Raw genomic sequence first — 16783 nt, 5'->3', positions numbered from 1 at the left:
AACAATGCTGAGAAATGAAAAGAACTTGACCTAGTAATGATACAAGGTCTGATTTCTCGGGATGTTAAGATTTTTAGAGACATTCATGTAACTGATATTTGTGCAAGAAATTCTGCCATCCGACTAAAATTAAATTATATATTTCTTGACATCTTAGACGAAAAGTTGATTAAGGCAAGTTCCTCTCAAACTCAAGTAATTTATCAGTTCACAATGTATCAGATTATATGAAGAAATGCTCCCAATATTTTGCGTTTCGAGATATTAGTATGGTTTCTATATTAGTTAAATATACCTTTCACTCTAGGCTCCAAGTATATGGATTCAAAATAGTGCCAGTATCGAAATCAGGGAAGAAGAACGAAATGCGCAACAACATTTGTTTTTCACAGGGTGACACGAGGCATATGATAACAGAATTACAACAATGGTGCTTCTGGAGAATGAAGTGGTAATGAGATAGTTGATAGTTTATCAGGAGATTATTTCATTGATTTAAAATTATGAAAATTATATGTTTATTTTTAGTTCCTGAGTGAGCTGACGCGAATGTTTCAGCGTTCAAAAATGAAAGGAAGCGTGAGCATTACAATGAAAAGATGTGAGCATGCAATTATTCTTTGGCTCCTATGTATATTTTGATAAGAGAATGTCTCCAGTATTCATAATAATTCTCCCTTTGCAACATATGAAGGGTATATTTTTATCAATTCCCCGTCAATCCTGTTGACATACGGTACAACTTTTGCAGATGATGGACGCCAGGTTCCGATTCCTCCCCGGGTGCCTACAGAATATTTGTGCCTCATGCGAGCTACATTAGGGAACAAAAAAATTAGTACTGTGGTAAGTTTTTGAATTAGCGGTTTGATGACATGAACAGAGTATTGTTAAAATAGGAATTTTATCTTAACTCGGTGTTGTATTGAATGTTCGTTTACTTCAGTAAAATCCTGTCAATTTGTGCTGTCGTATCGTGAATGATTTTTGTAACTCTTGTTACTTTTTATGGTCAATTCTGTGATTTTGAATTAAAATATACTATCAGGTTGTTGCAGCCCCTTGGGAAAAATAAACCAGAATGACGTGAAGGGCCATAAAGATATATTCGAATTCTTGAATGCAATGAACTAAACCAGTGGAAATAGTTTTTTGAGAGTGAATGCGATGTCAATTCATTCTAATTTCTATCCCATAGGTTCATCCGAAAGATGTCAATAAGTTCCAGCAAGCCTACTGCAATCTTTTGAAGGGAAATCTGGATGGTTTAAAAAAATTAAAGAAGTCAAAGAAAAAATCAAAAGCTACGCAATAGCAAGTGTTAATGACTTTAATTTTGTTACTGTGAATATTGCAAAATATTTAGAAAGTTTTGGTATTCAGTGTCTCTCGCGACCTGTTTATAATGATATTGTACAGAAGATGAATTTATTTGGACTACCCCCCAAGTTGTGATGGTGAGCAGGTATGTCAGTGTTTGTTTTATGCATTCGGCATTGTGTGAAGGAAGCCAAGTAGCAACGTCAAAAAAAACTTAATCGGAGTTTTTCGAAGTTGGAATGAATTTTCATTCATCTGGACATTCGAGTATCGTTTTACTAAAGTATTTAATTTTTGTGACGTGAAAGTTATCGTTTTTGTATTGTTGACTGTCAGATTATTAATATTGGGTTACAATGTTCATTTAAAATACATATGTATTTTAATAAATGTAAAATACCGTGTCATACAAGGTCTTGAACATATACATATTTGCTTATCTCATTATTTGACCATGGTGTGGCACTACTACCAAGCACCCACTGTGTCAAGTTTACTAACCATTGGATGGATGATTGATAAAAAATTACGAGTGAACTGTTTTACAAGGAATTCAGGTAGTGCGATGTTCCAATTGTTTTTAACAGCCTTGTGTCTTCAGTATTCTAATTTAGACCAATAGTGAATGTTGGCACATTTATCATCAGTGATATTGTTTTGTATCTTTCTCCTCATTTCCAACTTCCAAAATTTATCATTAAATAATTAAATCTAGTATCAAAACAAATAAAGGAAAAATTTTTATCTTAAATGAACATTATGGGCTCTGGCCCAAATTAATCTATTTTATTAACAGATACTCCGCCTTAGAGTTGCAGGAGATGGTGAAGTTTGTTGTTAAATTTGGGAAGCTGCGAACGAGTTGAACTGGCTGGAAAAAGGTTACGAGATGGTATAAAAATGGCTGCTATTGTCTAGGGTCTCTCATTCAATGTATTGATATCCAACATTGTATGTTGGATCACATTCATTCCTAAAAAGGGTCCTAAATAAATACTTTATAATTATACAAGTTCTTTTTCTGCAAGTTTGTGTCAAATAAACATTTCAAGTATGCAACTCCCATAGTTCATATCATCCAAGTTTCCACATACCTAGTAGTCGCCAAAGGAGGAAGAATTTGAAAATTCCCAAACTTTTCTGTAATAGAACATCTACTGGCAGAATAAGACTGACTTTAATCTACTTAAGATTTATAGGCCAAAAGTATCACCATAAATTTTAGTAAAGCTCTTTTCTTACTGCTTCCTATCTTCATTTATGACTGAGTGAATATGAAGAGCGTTGTAAAGAAATTTGCAAGCGAAAGGATAATTTGTAGGGTTGTTGCAAACTGATACTTTTATTAATAATCTGTGGTTTTTGTCCAAATCGTAGAAAAAGTATATTTTAATGGGAAAACAGTTGCTCATGTAATGATTAAAAACACTAGAGAACTAGTGTGTGGTTTGAGTTATGTTGTGCTCTAAATTTAAGGGTCTGAAGCACCCTGACTATAATGGTAAATCAGGAAGGGTGGTAGCCATACATATACTGGACACTAGGGTAAATTCTTCATACTTCATGGAAATATTAATAAGAATTTATAAAATTTTAAGTGGCTATCATTGTAATTTGTTCAGTATCTGTAGGTAAAATAAATGCAGAACATTTTAATTCACAGTGGAATGCTGAAGACTTACAGAGGTAAGAGTGCAAGTCAGGTCACTGGAAGAAAAGGATAGGAATGTGGAATTGAAAAAAGGTTCCTGTATTGTTGTGTGTCACATTTTGTTTTGCAGGGAATCTTTCAGCCTGAGCCCAATCAAAATAAACTTTAAACAGTGGAATACCTTATAATCATCAATTTAATGCGTGAACTCTCAGTAGGTCTACTTTTCAAGAAGAAAAATGTTTTTTTTTGAGTGGCTAAGGCTCAAAAATTATAATGGTAAATGAAATATTAATACACATTTAACATTATATTCAAAGTATTGTATGTATATTAACCAAAGCTGAGAGACAAACGCGAATGGAAGATTACATATATTCCCACGGCCACTTGATGAAATGGGTTCAGAAAGAGTATCATCAATTTGCAACAGCTTCTGGGTGATAGATTCGGATCATTATTTGTTGGCAATAGAAAATAAAAATACCTAGAGGCTTACAATTCTAAGTGAAGATAAAGGAGTAGAACTGTAAAGGAAAGCTAGGTAGTCCTTCAAAATGAGACACATAAGTTGCAAAGGAAATATAAGGTGAATATGAAAAGATTCTGGGAGCCAGTTGAGAAACCAATTTAGCCAAGTAATTGTGGTTGAAAAAACTATTATATAAACTATAAATATATACTATAAATAAGGAAGAATTTCCAACCATGATATATAAGTAAAGATATGGCTGAAAGGTTAAAGAATTCACAGAAAATGTTAAAAGTGAAGAGAAGGACCAGGTCACTCATATATAGTAAGTAGAAAACACATAGATGAAGAGAACTACGATACCGGAATAATAAATAGAGACAGAAAATGATTAAATATGTTGAATGAAGATAAGGAATTAGTATTTGATAATCTAGTAGTAGTATTTAGGGGAGGCGATCGACAGCTGAGGTCATTTGTGCCATTGGGGATGGACAGGAATGGACGAAGGGTGGACAGAAACCCGGCGTTGGCATTAGCCTACTCTTAAGGAAAGATGCCAAGGGGTCCGCAGCTTTACGTTCCATCCGACGGACGGCGTTCTCACTCAAAGTGCTCACCACAAAGCACCTCAAGTAGGGATCAAGAAACACCTGAAAAATATTCAACACCGCCAGGTTTTGAACCCGGGCCCTCTGGGTGGGAAGCAAGTATTTTAGCCCCCGCACCATATTGATCCCCTTTGGTAATCTCTCCATAGAATTACCAAAGTGCTTGGTTAAACATGGAAATTAGAGATATTTTGGACTGATTTGTAGTAGTTTGACTACAAGACTTGATTAGGTCAGTTTTCATCAATATCCTGAAAAAAGAAATGCTTCATGTAAGAGGAAGGTATTGCTGACAGGCATGCTAAATGAAGGAAAAGATTTGCAACTACTCAGAAAAGGCTTTGATGTGAAAGGTAGTACTGTATGATTCAGAAATCTGATCTGCCACCGTATTCTGATGTAGCACTGTATGATCTTAGAGGCAAGAAGCAAAGCATAGGTTAGTAGTTATTAGATATGGGTGTAAAGAAGAATGGAGACAATAAGATAGAGGGGTGGGCACTCAATGAACTAATTGAGTAGCTTCAGGCATGATATGGTGGAAGTCGAACATAATCAATAACTAATCTTAGCACTTTTCCAATTGATATCCACAAACAAAACGAGCCAATCAGACCTGTGGTAGCCAGTATGAGTGCAGGGCACATAATTTATCCTATACCCTAAATTCAGTCTTTTGTCAACTGTCCGATTTCAAACCAAAATTCAATATAAAAAAAATTGCCGTCTTTAGTGGAACAGCTCCAAAATGTTACCTTACCCCAGAATGCCAAGTTAGTTTCATTTGATGTCCAAAATCTTTTCCCTTCCATCCCGAAACAAGAGGCATTATATTATGCCCAGGCACTCAATGAAGTATTGACATATGGTGAGGGATGTTATGAGTGTCAAAGAAATCAAAAAGTGAAGGATTTTTGGTTGAAGACAGTACTGGAAGGGAGAATGTTAGATAAGCAGGTGATTATGAAGAGGATATTCTTTTCGGATTGCATGCAGGGAGTAAAAGGTATGGAGAACTGAAAATAAAATAAGGTACCTATGAAAAATCAGGGTTTGGGCTGAAAGAAGTTGATGGCAATATGTTGTAAAGGTTAGTAAACTTTCAAAGCCTAACACAACCAGCTGCCTATGTGTATTCCTGTTCAAACCGCATGAAAGACAATAAAATCACTTCTGATATCATCTACAATGCGACAGCTGAGAGTGGGCCTTGTCTTCCTCTTTTATATGCCTCCATTTCAATCTTCTTCCCTTCAGTTACCTCCAACTTTTGACTCCTCAGACTGCTTTTAGATCTTCTTCAACATGATGCAGCCGTCATTTCCCTGGTCTTCTTTCTTCCTGACCCCTTCTTGTCTTACTTTTGAGCTGCCATTTGGGCATTTGTTGTTGTTCGTCCATTCTCTCTGTGTGCCCCAGCCATGTTAGGAGCAGTGACATAGAGAATCAAACTATATCTTCTCCTCCTAATAATTTATTCGCCAGTTTATTTTGATTTCCCATGTCTGCCCTTCTCTACCCAGGCCTAGAATTCCCTTTAGTATTATTTTTTTCAAATTTCTGAAAAGTTTCTTTGTCATCCTTTGATAGGACACACATCTCTGCTCCATTTGTTACAACAGTTCGATGAGAGTTTGATGTCTTTTTAATTTTATTTTTTGTGACGAGAGTTTTGATTTAAGGAGAGGTATGTTTATTAGCATAATAGGCCTTATTGCCTGCCATCGCCCTTTAGCTGATCTCATTCAAAATTTTATTTTCATTATAAGAATGACTCATAAAAAAGTGAACTTTTTGACATCTTCAAACTAATAATTCCTTATTATTATGTTTTGTGGTGCACATCTGCTCTGAAGAGATGACAAATATATATCTTTTGTCTTTTCTTCATTGATATTGAGACCCATTCTTTTTCTGATTTCTTGCATTGAGTTTACCATTTCCTTAAGGTCATTCATATTTCATGCCATCAGAGGTACATCATCTGCACATGTAAATCCTTGTTTTAATTTTTTTAAATAGCCCCATCCCCAATTTTCAATTCTTTCATTACTTAATTTAAAACCAAGTTGAATAAGGTAGCTGAGAGTGCATATCTTTATCTCACCCTGGAAGTCATCTTCAAGACTCTTCTTTACTCCAAAAAAACTTTACATTGGCATTCCTTCAGTGTCCTTTTAACCGATCTAATTAGTTTTTCTGGAATGCTGAAACCACTCAATGCATAGATCATCTCTTTTCTATTCACTTGGTCAGAAGTCAAATATGAATTCATGCAAATCAGCAATAATTGCCCAACTGTTAATAACTGTCCTACGGTGATTCTTCATGATTTGAAGCATCCTGATATTCTTTCAGAATGTCTTCAGCATTGGTATTTATTCATTTGAGTTGGAAAATTTGCAGTGCAGCATTTTACAAGGAATGAAAATATCTGCTTAAAATTATGAATTCTCAAATCTCAAATTCGTGCACTTCATGTGGTTATGGTAAGTTTATTCCAATCTCAGCCAGCGGTAACTGAAAATGACTTGTTATCCATGGCCATTGGACAATAAGGTATTACCAGATTTTGATTCCCTATAGTGTTTGTTTTGTGTCCCTTATCAAGAATTTGGAAATTGAGGAAGGTAGATATTGGTACATAGGAAGGTTAAAACACTACCAGGAAGTGTGAAAGGAAAATCAGTGTTAACAATCTGAGATAATTAGGTTAGACATACAAATGGAGTACGACTTGGATGAAGATAGGTTAGGTTCTCAATGTTGAGATAGAAAGTGCAGTAAGAGAAATTGAATCAAATAAGGTCGTGGGGTAGAAAAATTCCTGTCGAACTGCTTAAAGCCTTAGGAAAATGTGGGAGGAAGAGTCTTTATGGACTAATTTTTAGCATTTATGAGAGAGGAAACTGGCCAGAAGACTTTGTCCGATCAGTATTAGTTCCCATTCCAAAAATGGTAAAGGTTACCTCATGTGAGGACTACAGAACAATAAGCTTGATTTCCAACGCAGCTAAAGTAGTTCTCAGGATCATCAAGAAGAGGATGGAGAGCAGAGTAAATTATTACTTAAGGAATGATCAGGTTGGGTTCAGGAAGGGGAGAGGCATGTCTAATGAGTGTTGTGAAAAGGTATTACAGTATTATCATTAAATAAATCTATAGCCCGCATAGCCCTTGACTTATTAGCTGATGCTTCTCGATTTATGATACAACAGAGAATGATTCATTTTTATCTTTTCCTCTATCGTGGAATGAACCATCCTGAAATTCAAATTCGATTTATAATAATCGAAATAATTAGTATTTATTCTTGAAGTCTCCATCGAAATCCTCTGCTGCCTTTGATTTGATGTTTGCTGCTTCACCATGCCTCACTACATTGTGGATGCCGGTTCCTCTCTTTAACTTCTCAAACCACTCACAGCTTCCCTCAAGTAATTCTGTTTTGGGTATTGATGTTCCTGACATCTTCTTAACGAGGTCAGCAAAAATCATTTTTGCCTTATGACAAATGATGTTCTCATTAATAGCGTTTCCTTGCAATTACTTTTCATTTATGCACATGATAAGTAACCTTTCAGCATTGTTAAGAATGGGTAATCGTAGCATAGATATTCTCCGAGAGGAGAGACAGGGAGTAGGATGGGAGGGGATTAAACAGGGAAATGATGACCCACAGGATTGGAAGTTTCACTGGAAACTCATTCGGCAATGGGTTTTGACGTTGGTTGTACTTTCATGGTGTCCAAAAGGCATGAGCAAAGAGTCATAAACGGGTTATAGATGTGGTATAATGGATGATAAAGTTAGGGGAAAAGAGGAAATTGGAACTCCATTTTGATTGCAAAGCAATCTTTGTCAGGCTACGTAAGTTCATGGAATGATTGCACAACAGGTCAAGTGGAAGTAAGGGGAGTATGGAAAAATGGGTATGTTCATCCATAAGATTTGCTTGAAGAATACTAATGGGTATTGGAAACATTTCAATGCTAACATTTCATATTTGTCAATACATAAAAATATTGTTAAAAATTGAAGAATGTCTTCAAGCTCTAATTATCATCAATCAAGGAAATTTTGGGATTAAGCATCCAAAAATCCAACCATTACTCCATTATTTTGAGTGGGCATGTCAGGCATCATAACCATAAACAGTAATTAATTGGTTAGTTGTATTGATAGCTCGGCTCATATTAAGCCCTGTGGTAAGTGACAAGTGATGGTCGCTGTTCTGTGAAGGGAGATGATGAGGGGGAGGGGGGTTTCCAATGGATGATGGTTGGTCCTTGAGGTAGGAATGGAAGGGGATGGGGTCCGGGAGTATAGCCACCCCCACAGGTGGCTATACTCCTGCAGAGGGAAGGCAGGGAGGTAGGATATTTTAAAAGGGGCTAACCTATGTCTATGTTCTTCAAAAAACAAAAATTATCTCTTATTAATCTCTTATAACATTCCTAAAACATCAAAACCCGTATCTTAAATTCAAAATTTAAGACAGTTTGGAAGGAAAGTAAGTTCATAAACATAATTTCACTCTGCATTCTAAGGATTTCGTATTTTTCCTTTCTTCTACTCATAAGACATAATATTCTGGTGATCCAATCTTGTACAAATTTGTAATGAACTATTCAAACAAATATAAAGTTTATTGCCATTATTTCCATTGTGAAATTCTGGTTGTTAATTGTTATTAGCAGTAGAAGTCTACTGGCTTAGGGTTAGTTTTTGATGAACTCTGGGACTACGCACTACTTGCTGTATGTCTAAGTCTAGTCGATAACTTGGCATAAAATATCCTTGGACCCATGCTAGTACATACTTGCTAGATATGAATGAGGGTATTCTTCTCTCCATTTACGTACCTTTAATAGCTTCCCTCAAGTCAATCTGTTTCTTCCTTCTCTGTAAATGTTGAGCCTTAGGTCTCATTTTTACAGATAATATGTGCTATATATCTGTGACAAACCAAGAAGGTTAAAAAATAATAAATGTGATTGGTGTTAATGGGAAATAGTAAGCTGTAATTTAGCTTTTTCCCTGCCTTTTTGTCCACAGAGAAAAAATTCATTTAACCACCAGTCATTCAAAAATTTGAATTTACAAATATGCTCTAAAAAAATAATTGTATGAATGTTTTTATAACTCACAGGCTCAAGCTGTGAGGAAGAGGGATCTTCCATCAGCTGAGGAGCAGATCAGGTCTATTATGAAATTGCATGATTTCATCAGAAACAAACGAAAAGGTGTCAAACAGTCCGAAAATGATGAATTGGTAATTATGGCTCCATGTTCCATAGTAACCAGTGCATCAGAAGGGGGGCAAGCATCCTAAGGCCTTCCTCTCTCCACTTCACCTTTTCCATCCTTCTCCATACCCACATTTCAAAAGCCTCCAATCTATGCATACCATCCTACTTTAATAGCCATGTTTTCGTGCGGAACATAACTATGCTCCATATCAAAGTTTTAACAAGCCTTTTTCTTTAACATTGTTACTCAAATTTACTGTCATTAGGCCCCTCCTTGAAAAAGCTTCTTAACCCAAAGGAATCCTTCTCCTCGTGTCCCTACTACTTTGACCATTTTGATCAAAAACACTTCTCAGATACATTAACTGTTTCACCTGCTCTAATTTTTACTCCCTTAATTTAACATTTCAGCTTAGATTTTCTCTTCAGAGCTAAAACACTTGACTAAGAATCCATCACAATATGTATTCATTACCCAGTAATTCAGGAACATTTCAATAGAAATGGTAACCATAAATATGCGGTTCTCTCAAAGTCCTTTGGGGCAACCTAAATATTGATCGTAGATGCACTGAGTTATGGTGGCGAGACATACTAGTTTTAAATACGAAGTTGCACCGAAAATGACTAGCAATATTCTGGCCTCAACTCTCCCGCTTTTGATACGACAAGAAGTGTCACGCTGAACTACGGTCGATCCGAATATTGATTAGCAAGCCATAATGAAGGGTATTAATTGTTTAAATATACTCTAGTCGGTGGACAAAGGGCATGTGAGAGCATAATGGTCTCAATGATCCCACATTCAGACCAGTATGCTCTCACTTGTACTTGTATAATATACCGTGAATTCTGATTTTGATTGCATCGTAATGGGCAAAGCACGATTTTTTTCGTTCCGTTCTTCGTACCATGCATTGGAATGCTCGGTTTTTGAAGAGACGACTTTGAATGACCAAGTGAAAGAATTTCGGAAAATAGAGGTCCCATTTCCAGTCTTCTTTCAAAATATATTAACGTGACGAATGCCAATAGACTGGGAGTGGATAGGCCCCAACCCGTTTAAACACCCGTTTTCACGAAATCTAGGGCCGAAGAGGAATATTATTCCCTGGTCCATACAGAATTTCCAAAACCGGGTTGGGAACCAGAGCGCTCACCCTCCGGGATCCCCATCGCAGGGCGGTCGGTATTGCCGTACGCAGAGAGTAAATCCTTAAGATTTTTTGGAAGCATCCCTTTCTTACTAGGGATTAGTTTTCGGGTATGTCTCCCCGCCTTTTTAGTCCTCTCTTACGACAGGCAAGGATACTGTGGCAGAATTCTCAATGCCCCCCCTTCCCTCAATACCCGCATGAGGGTTGGTGGATTGAGACCAACCAAAGAGATGATAGTCACCGCGAAAGCGGAATTAAAGGCTACCCAAAGATAACCCAGTGCACTGCACAGTCCGTCGGATGGGACGCAGTTGACTCATCGCACTTCCGAGGCGGGATTGGCAATGCTGCTTCACCTGCGACTCAACCCTCCCTCCCCGTTAAGTAAAAGTTGCCATGCTCTTATGTAATAAACTCAAAGAAAACTAAGGCAATATTCAAGTTCATATTACTGAGGGAGTAGGGAGTAGTTGCCAATACATTTATTTTATTGAGTTCCTGATGAAATTTCCCTTACGGCAATGTATCGCCAAATTAATTGGAAATTTCAAATTATTTTCCGGGTCGCAAGGTATTAGCATCCTCATTTGGCTCATTTACATGTGTGTTACGGCATGTATTTGTATAGTCATGGACTAATTATATATGGATTCATTGAATCGTCACGAGATGGCTCGTTTAATGACGCGCGCGCATTTCTAGAGAGGCACCCAATTAGATTGTTGGCTGGTGGTCTTGGAGGTAGCTATACGAACCCTCGGCCTCAAGCTTTAGGCGAGGAAGGGAGCGGTTAAACTGCAAGACTCCAGTTCCCTCCAGTGCAAAGCCCTGCGAAGATCCGCCCGCGAAAATCGCACGTTCGGAATTGAAATGGGCTAACAATTCCCTCCGCCTCCTTTTCCATCGTCCCAATTCAATTTCACTCTCCTATGTGCGAAGTTTCCCACTCAATAAACCCCCCGCCTTCCCCCCCCCCTTACATGCCGACTGGAATTTGGTCTCGCCAGTTCGCTTAGAGAGCCGCGATGAGACAGCCGATCGAAGTAGGTGGACTCATCGCTATCCCGGAGTTCATGGAACCCACGAAGGCATATCGTCGAGCTACTCGGGAGAAGACTAAGCGGTCGAAATTACGGACAACTCTATATCATTGGTAAGTGGTGATTTAGTACAAGCCCACGTGCAAACATACAGTGGCAGATTAGGCTTCTTCATAAACGTGTTCAGTGTATTAAGTTTCTCATAAACAGATTTCGATTATCTAGATCTTAGGGTCACATTCCAAAATTAATAGTTGCATGTTGGTACGTATGTAGTCAGCCTACAAAAATTATTTTGAAATGTGCTTTCTCTTGCTGGAATCCGTATACTGTACGTACACATAGCAAAGGGTTGAAGTACGCGGTAAATTCGAACTTCAGCTTGGCTCAATTGTCGTTGGTTATTGTCCTGGGAATGTATAAATGATGGACCCGTAATTGTCCGCAACGGGGAATCGAAATGATGCGGTGTGTAATGTACTATCTTCCCATCCAGAGGGTCCTAGTTTAAATCCTAGGGGCGGCAGATATTTTCCAGTGGTGTCTCGATCCCTACGATGAAGGTGCTTAGTGGAGAGCACTTTGAGAGAGTACACCGTCCGTCGTATGGGACGTTAACTGCGGATCCCTTGGTGTCTTTCGTTAAAGAGTGGACTACTGCCTGGTTTCTGGTTTCTCTCCACCCTTCTTCCTTTCCCATCTACCCCTAATGGCGCGAATGACCTCTGCTTCCGGTCACATCCCCTATAATTTGTTGACCCTCGGCAATACTTGTGGTTACCATCTCAGCCGCGGTAGTTTCCAATACTTGTGTGGACAGACATTGAAATTTCGATTTGCGACATCCAATTCTTCGTCATTGTAGACGCTCCACAATTTATAATCTCATTACCTTCTGGTCTACCCCTCGCTTGTCATGTGATTTGAAATGGGGAGGGACTGCAGATTCGATCGCGTGTATAAGTGGATAAAAATTCAACCTGGATTTTGCAGTTCATTCCTTCGCACGCGACGGTGGCACCCTAATTAGTATCGCGCTCGCCATCCAAACACAGAGGCTCTGCGCTCAAATCTACCGGAAAGCTACAAATCCTTACAAGGAAAACACAGCAACCGTCCTGGCGCGTTGGAGCTCGGTGAAATCAGCCACCAATTCCTTAATATTGTAGGTCTTAAATAATACCATTTTGTAATTGATTTCTTTGCAGATACGTTTCAGATGAGGTCACTCCTAGGCTGAAAAATGTTAAGCTTCCCTTTCATTTCATCTTCGGCCTATTGCAGGAAAAGTACATGAAAAAATGTCCACCTGCTGCTGGAATGAGAGAATATGGGTTAAATCTAATAACTGAAGGTTGCTCTGGCTCTACTGAGACTATTTTCCAAACATTTTCAATCACTCCCCAAGTGTTATAAGTACAATGATGACTTATTTTATTTTGTTTTGGAAAGTAAAAATGGTGTAAACGTTGACACTTTAATAGAGCCGAGAGCAAAAGATTACTGTGTATTTTCCACAAAACTTTACATTTGTGACAACTAGTTCCAATGCAAAGTCATAATCCTTAGGTACCTTAAGATGACGCCTGTGTAAAATCAGATGTAGCAAATAAAGGTATTGTGGGAAATACATCGCATTTTCTTTTCATTCAAAAATAAATTTCCACATAATCAAGCCTGATATTGTGTGCTAAAGGGGAGAACGTTAGTCATGGCAGGTGACTCTCGGAATATACTACTTTGGGATGTTGGGTGGAATAAAAGGAGGCAGAAAGAATGTGGAACAGAAGGTTTTATTGTGGTGCCAAGTACTCTTATTTGGCAAGTGTCAAGTATTCTTTTTGGAGAAGTGAAGTGGCTCTATTTTAGGGCATTTCCAATACTGACTTTAAACTTTTATTAACTGATGAAATAATATATTATTTACAAGTTAGTTTTATTTTGTAGTAATATTAAAGTATGTTTCCTTTTATTCTAACATATTTACCTAATTAAAAAATCATTCCACAATGAAAACTTGCTTGTAAAATATAGCACCAAATGTGGTGGCAAAAGCTTTTGAGAGACCACCTCTTAAACATGTAGTATCTGCCAAATCAAGTGAGTTTTTGTAGATTTTTTGTATTAATATGACTAGGAAATGTATCACTTTTATGACACCTAAGGTGCAATTACAGATTCACATTGGCTCTATTTTAGAGAGTAGAGTAGCCCATTTTTGAATGAAACATCTTGGGAAAAACAATCCAAAAAGTAACCAAAGAAGCCCAATTTGCAATCATCCCATTGATACCGGATTGTTGATATCTTATTATTTATTAAAAAGTCATTTTTCAAATTCCCTCATTAAATGAACATAATCTACCGATGGAAATTCAGTATGTAATTATTTCTTCTTGGAGGTGTGGTAGCCAAGGGATATGATAATTCAGTTTAACTCTGAGGTGAGCTGCACTCTCATATTTATGAGAATCAATCTTTGCACTGATCACTGTGGTTACTCTTGTTTAATCATTTGGTTAGTTTGATTTTCAAATTGTTTTCAAATTTGAATTTATGGATTTGGGTGAAACCATAGTACATACTAAGCTTATGCTGACTTGGATGTTATTTTCATTTTATCCTACAACATTAATTAACTAAAATAGGTTGGCTTTGATATACCTCACCTAGAGATAAGCTGAATTTTATGTGAGATTCACTAATAAACAGGTTAATAATGGGGCCAGCTCCTGCTCTTGTTATTTTGTGTTTTCCCAGGAAGATCTGGTACCCGAAAAATCCCACAGCATGGATGAAGGGCAGAGGGTCTCAAGAGGCATCACTCGGAATCAAATCCGGGCCCCCAGGGCAGTAAACCAACATGCTACCAACTTATTGGACTACCACATCCCCTGTTTAGTTTGTATGTAATATATGATTTAAGTTAAACCAAATTAAAATAATTTCAGTAAAATCAGAATTAGCTTTAATTCCTAACCCTAATTTAACAAAAGTATTTTTACCCACAGGGAATGTTAATTCAAGAACTTGATCAATTTCTCTAGGAGATAAATAATCCATCATGAAAGCTAATTAAAGTTAAAATTTCTCTGAATAATGTGAAAGTGTCATGTTAAATTTGCTCTTATCATTATCTCATCTTTTCTTTGTATTGAAAAATTATTTAAATAAGAATCACATTTTGCAAGATGGATTAATTATTAATATGTCAATTTTAGCCTAGTTTCTTCTTATAAAAAAGCATTTTGACAAAATATCAATAGAAAAATAAATGAAATCACTAAAGGCTACTCAACTGAGTAATCTTTCAACACTTTCATTTTAGATGGAAATATCAAAATCTCAGCATACTCATAGGTTTTAAAACTCGTGTATCATTCTTCTTTTTTCTCCAGGGGAATCATACAGAATGGTGTTTTGACGATCTATCTGTATACATGTTATACAAAATTACCTTCAACTATAAAGGCCCTTATTCAAAAAATTTAAATTTTCCATCTGTCTTAATCATAAATAAAATCCATATATTTCATGCAAATAGTAATATTCGTTCATATTCAACTAGAAATCATGACATCCACGTAAGCTCTCATAAATCAGCAATTTCATATAAAACCCCAATGATAATGGGCTTAATAATTTATTACACAGTACCAAACTTATTGAAAATGAGTAATAAATTAAGTGGTTTCAAATTTAAACTCGGGAAATTCCTTATAATGGAGTGTTATTTTTCATTGAATAAATTTTTAAATAACAAATAATTGTAAAGCTTGTGTTAGCATTTCCAGGTACTCCATCTGCGTTGGTTGTCTTTTGGTGACGACAGTTTCTCTGGCCATTCTGCCTGCATCTTCAGTTCATAGGTATTTTTCGAAGCTTTCTTGTGCAAGACCCAGAAATATCAACATAGATGATGGATAGCCATTAAACAGTCTGTGGAAAAGGGCTATTCAATCGGAGCACAGTACTTGACTACCAGGCCTGTATAAAAACTGTCGTTACGAAAAGACAACCAATGAGGATGGAGAACCTGGAAATGTAAAGACAAGCAATTCAATGCCATGGAAACCTTCACTCAAAGTAATTGTAATGCATAGTTTTTATTACTTACTTTAATATGTACACTCTTTTTAAGCATGTTAATTGTGCCGAAATGTATTTTATAAATTTCTTTGTTTGAAGACTCCTATATGTACAGTGTGTGCAAATAAACTTTCAAGACTGTTGTGAACATAAAATTTGTTGAACACTTTCATACATAGGACTAAAATTCTTCAAAATAGGTGCCCTGATAATCCACACACCGCTGCCAATGAGATTTCCACTGCTAGTAAGCTGCCTGGATCTTCTCAACTGGAATGCTGTCCAAAACTCTCATTGCAGCCTTTTGGACCGCTGCGTTGCTGTCAAACCTATTCTCTTTCAGGTCTCTCTTCATCCGGGGGAACAAAAAGAAGTCACTGGGGGTGATGTCGGGGCTAAAGGGTGGCCATGGCTGCATTGCCATGTTGAACTGGATCAAAACTTCAGTGATGGCAAAGCAGGTATGAACAGTCGTATTATCATGGTGGAGGATCCAGTCATCTTTCTTCTCCAGTTGGATGCGGTGGCCTTGATCCTCTATCTGCAATCATTCTGATGCTGAGACATTGGTCACCGTTTAAAACTTGATGCACTTTGGCCAGATTTTCATTAGTTCTACTCATTGTAGGTCTTCCAGAGCATACATCGTCCTCCACGTGTTTGCAGCCATCTTTGAATCTCTTGTGCCACATGAAAATCATGGCACATTGCATGGCGTCATCTTTGTAAACCTCTTGAATCATTTTGAACGGTTCCGTACCGGTCTTGTTCTGTTTGACACAAAATTGGATAGAACACTGCTGCTCCAAAAGGTGTTGCTTTTTGAACGCTCGAATTTCTTGACAGCATTTTGAAACACTCACTGCACTCACGATGTTCTCACTTCAGCATCTCGCTGGCAACTGCCGATGCTTGGGTTGCTTAGCCCACACATCCCACCACATTGCCCAGGCAGTGGGATAGGTCTCCACGTGCTCCGCTACTTGGGAAACAATCAGTCTTGAAAATTTATTTACACACCCTGTACATGATATGTTTGGTCTGTGGACAATAAATATATTATTTTGGCACTCATTCCTTTAGTAGTACTGTATTTGCAATTTCTTTGTTTCATGCTTTTCTGTTTTTGAGGTAATTTTTGATTTCACCAGATGGTTAAAAAATTTCTCCTACGAATGATGTTCTTCGGTG

At 37.3% G+C, this 16783-nt stretch overlaps 1 protein-coding gene across 1 annotated transcript; it reads left to right on the top strand.

Annotated features, from left to right (window-relative positions):
• The first annotated feature begins 370 nt into the window (after positions 1-370).
• Positions 371-2309, top strand: Srp14 (signal recognition particle 14). The gene is made up of 4 exons (XM_071597667.1): positions 371-451; positions 529-601; positions 752-846; positions 1199-2309. Exons 1-4 carry the CDS (start codon positions 428-430, stop codon positions 1313-1315), a joined length of 309 nt encoding a protein of 102 aa, XP_071453768.1. The 5' UTR covers positions 371-427; the 3' UTR covers positions 1316-2309.
• The last annotated feature ends 14474 nt before the right edge of the window (positions 2310-16783 follow it).

Source organism: Hetaerina americana, unplaced genomic scaffold (genome assembly GCF_022747635.1).
Source record: "Hetaerina americana unplaced genomic scaffold, ioHetAmer1.1.p SCAF_9, whole genome shotgun sequence".
Classification (NCBI taxonomy): domain Eukaryota; kingdom Metazoa; phylum Arthropoda; class Insecta; order Odonata; family Calopterygidae; genus Hetaerina; species Hetaerina americana.
The sequence above is the reverse complement of the archived record's forward strand: the minus strand, read 5'-3'. Positions and strand labels throughout refer to the sequence as shown.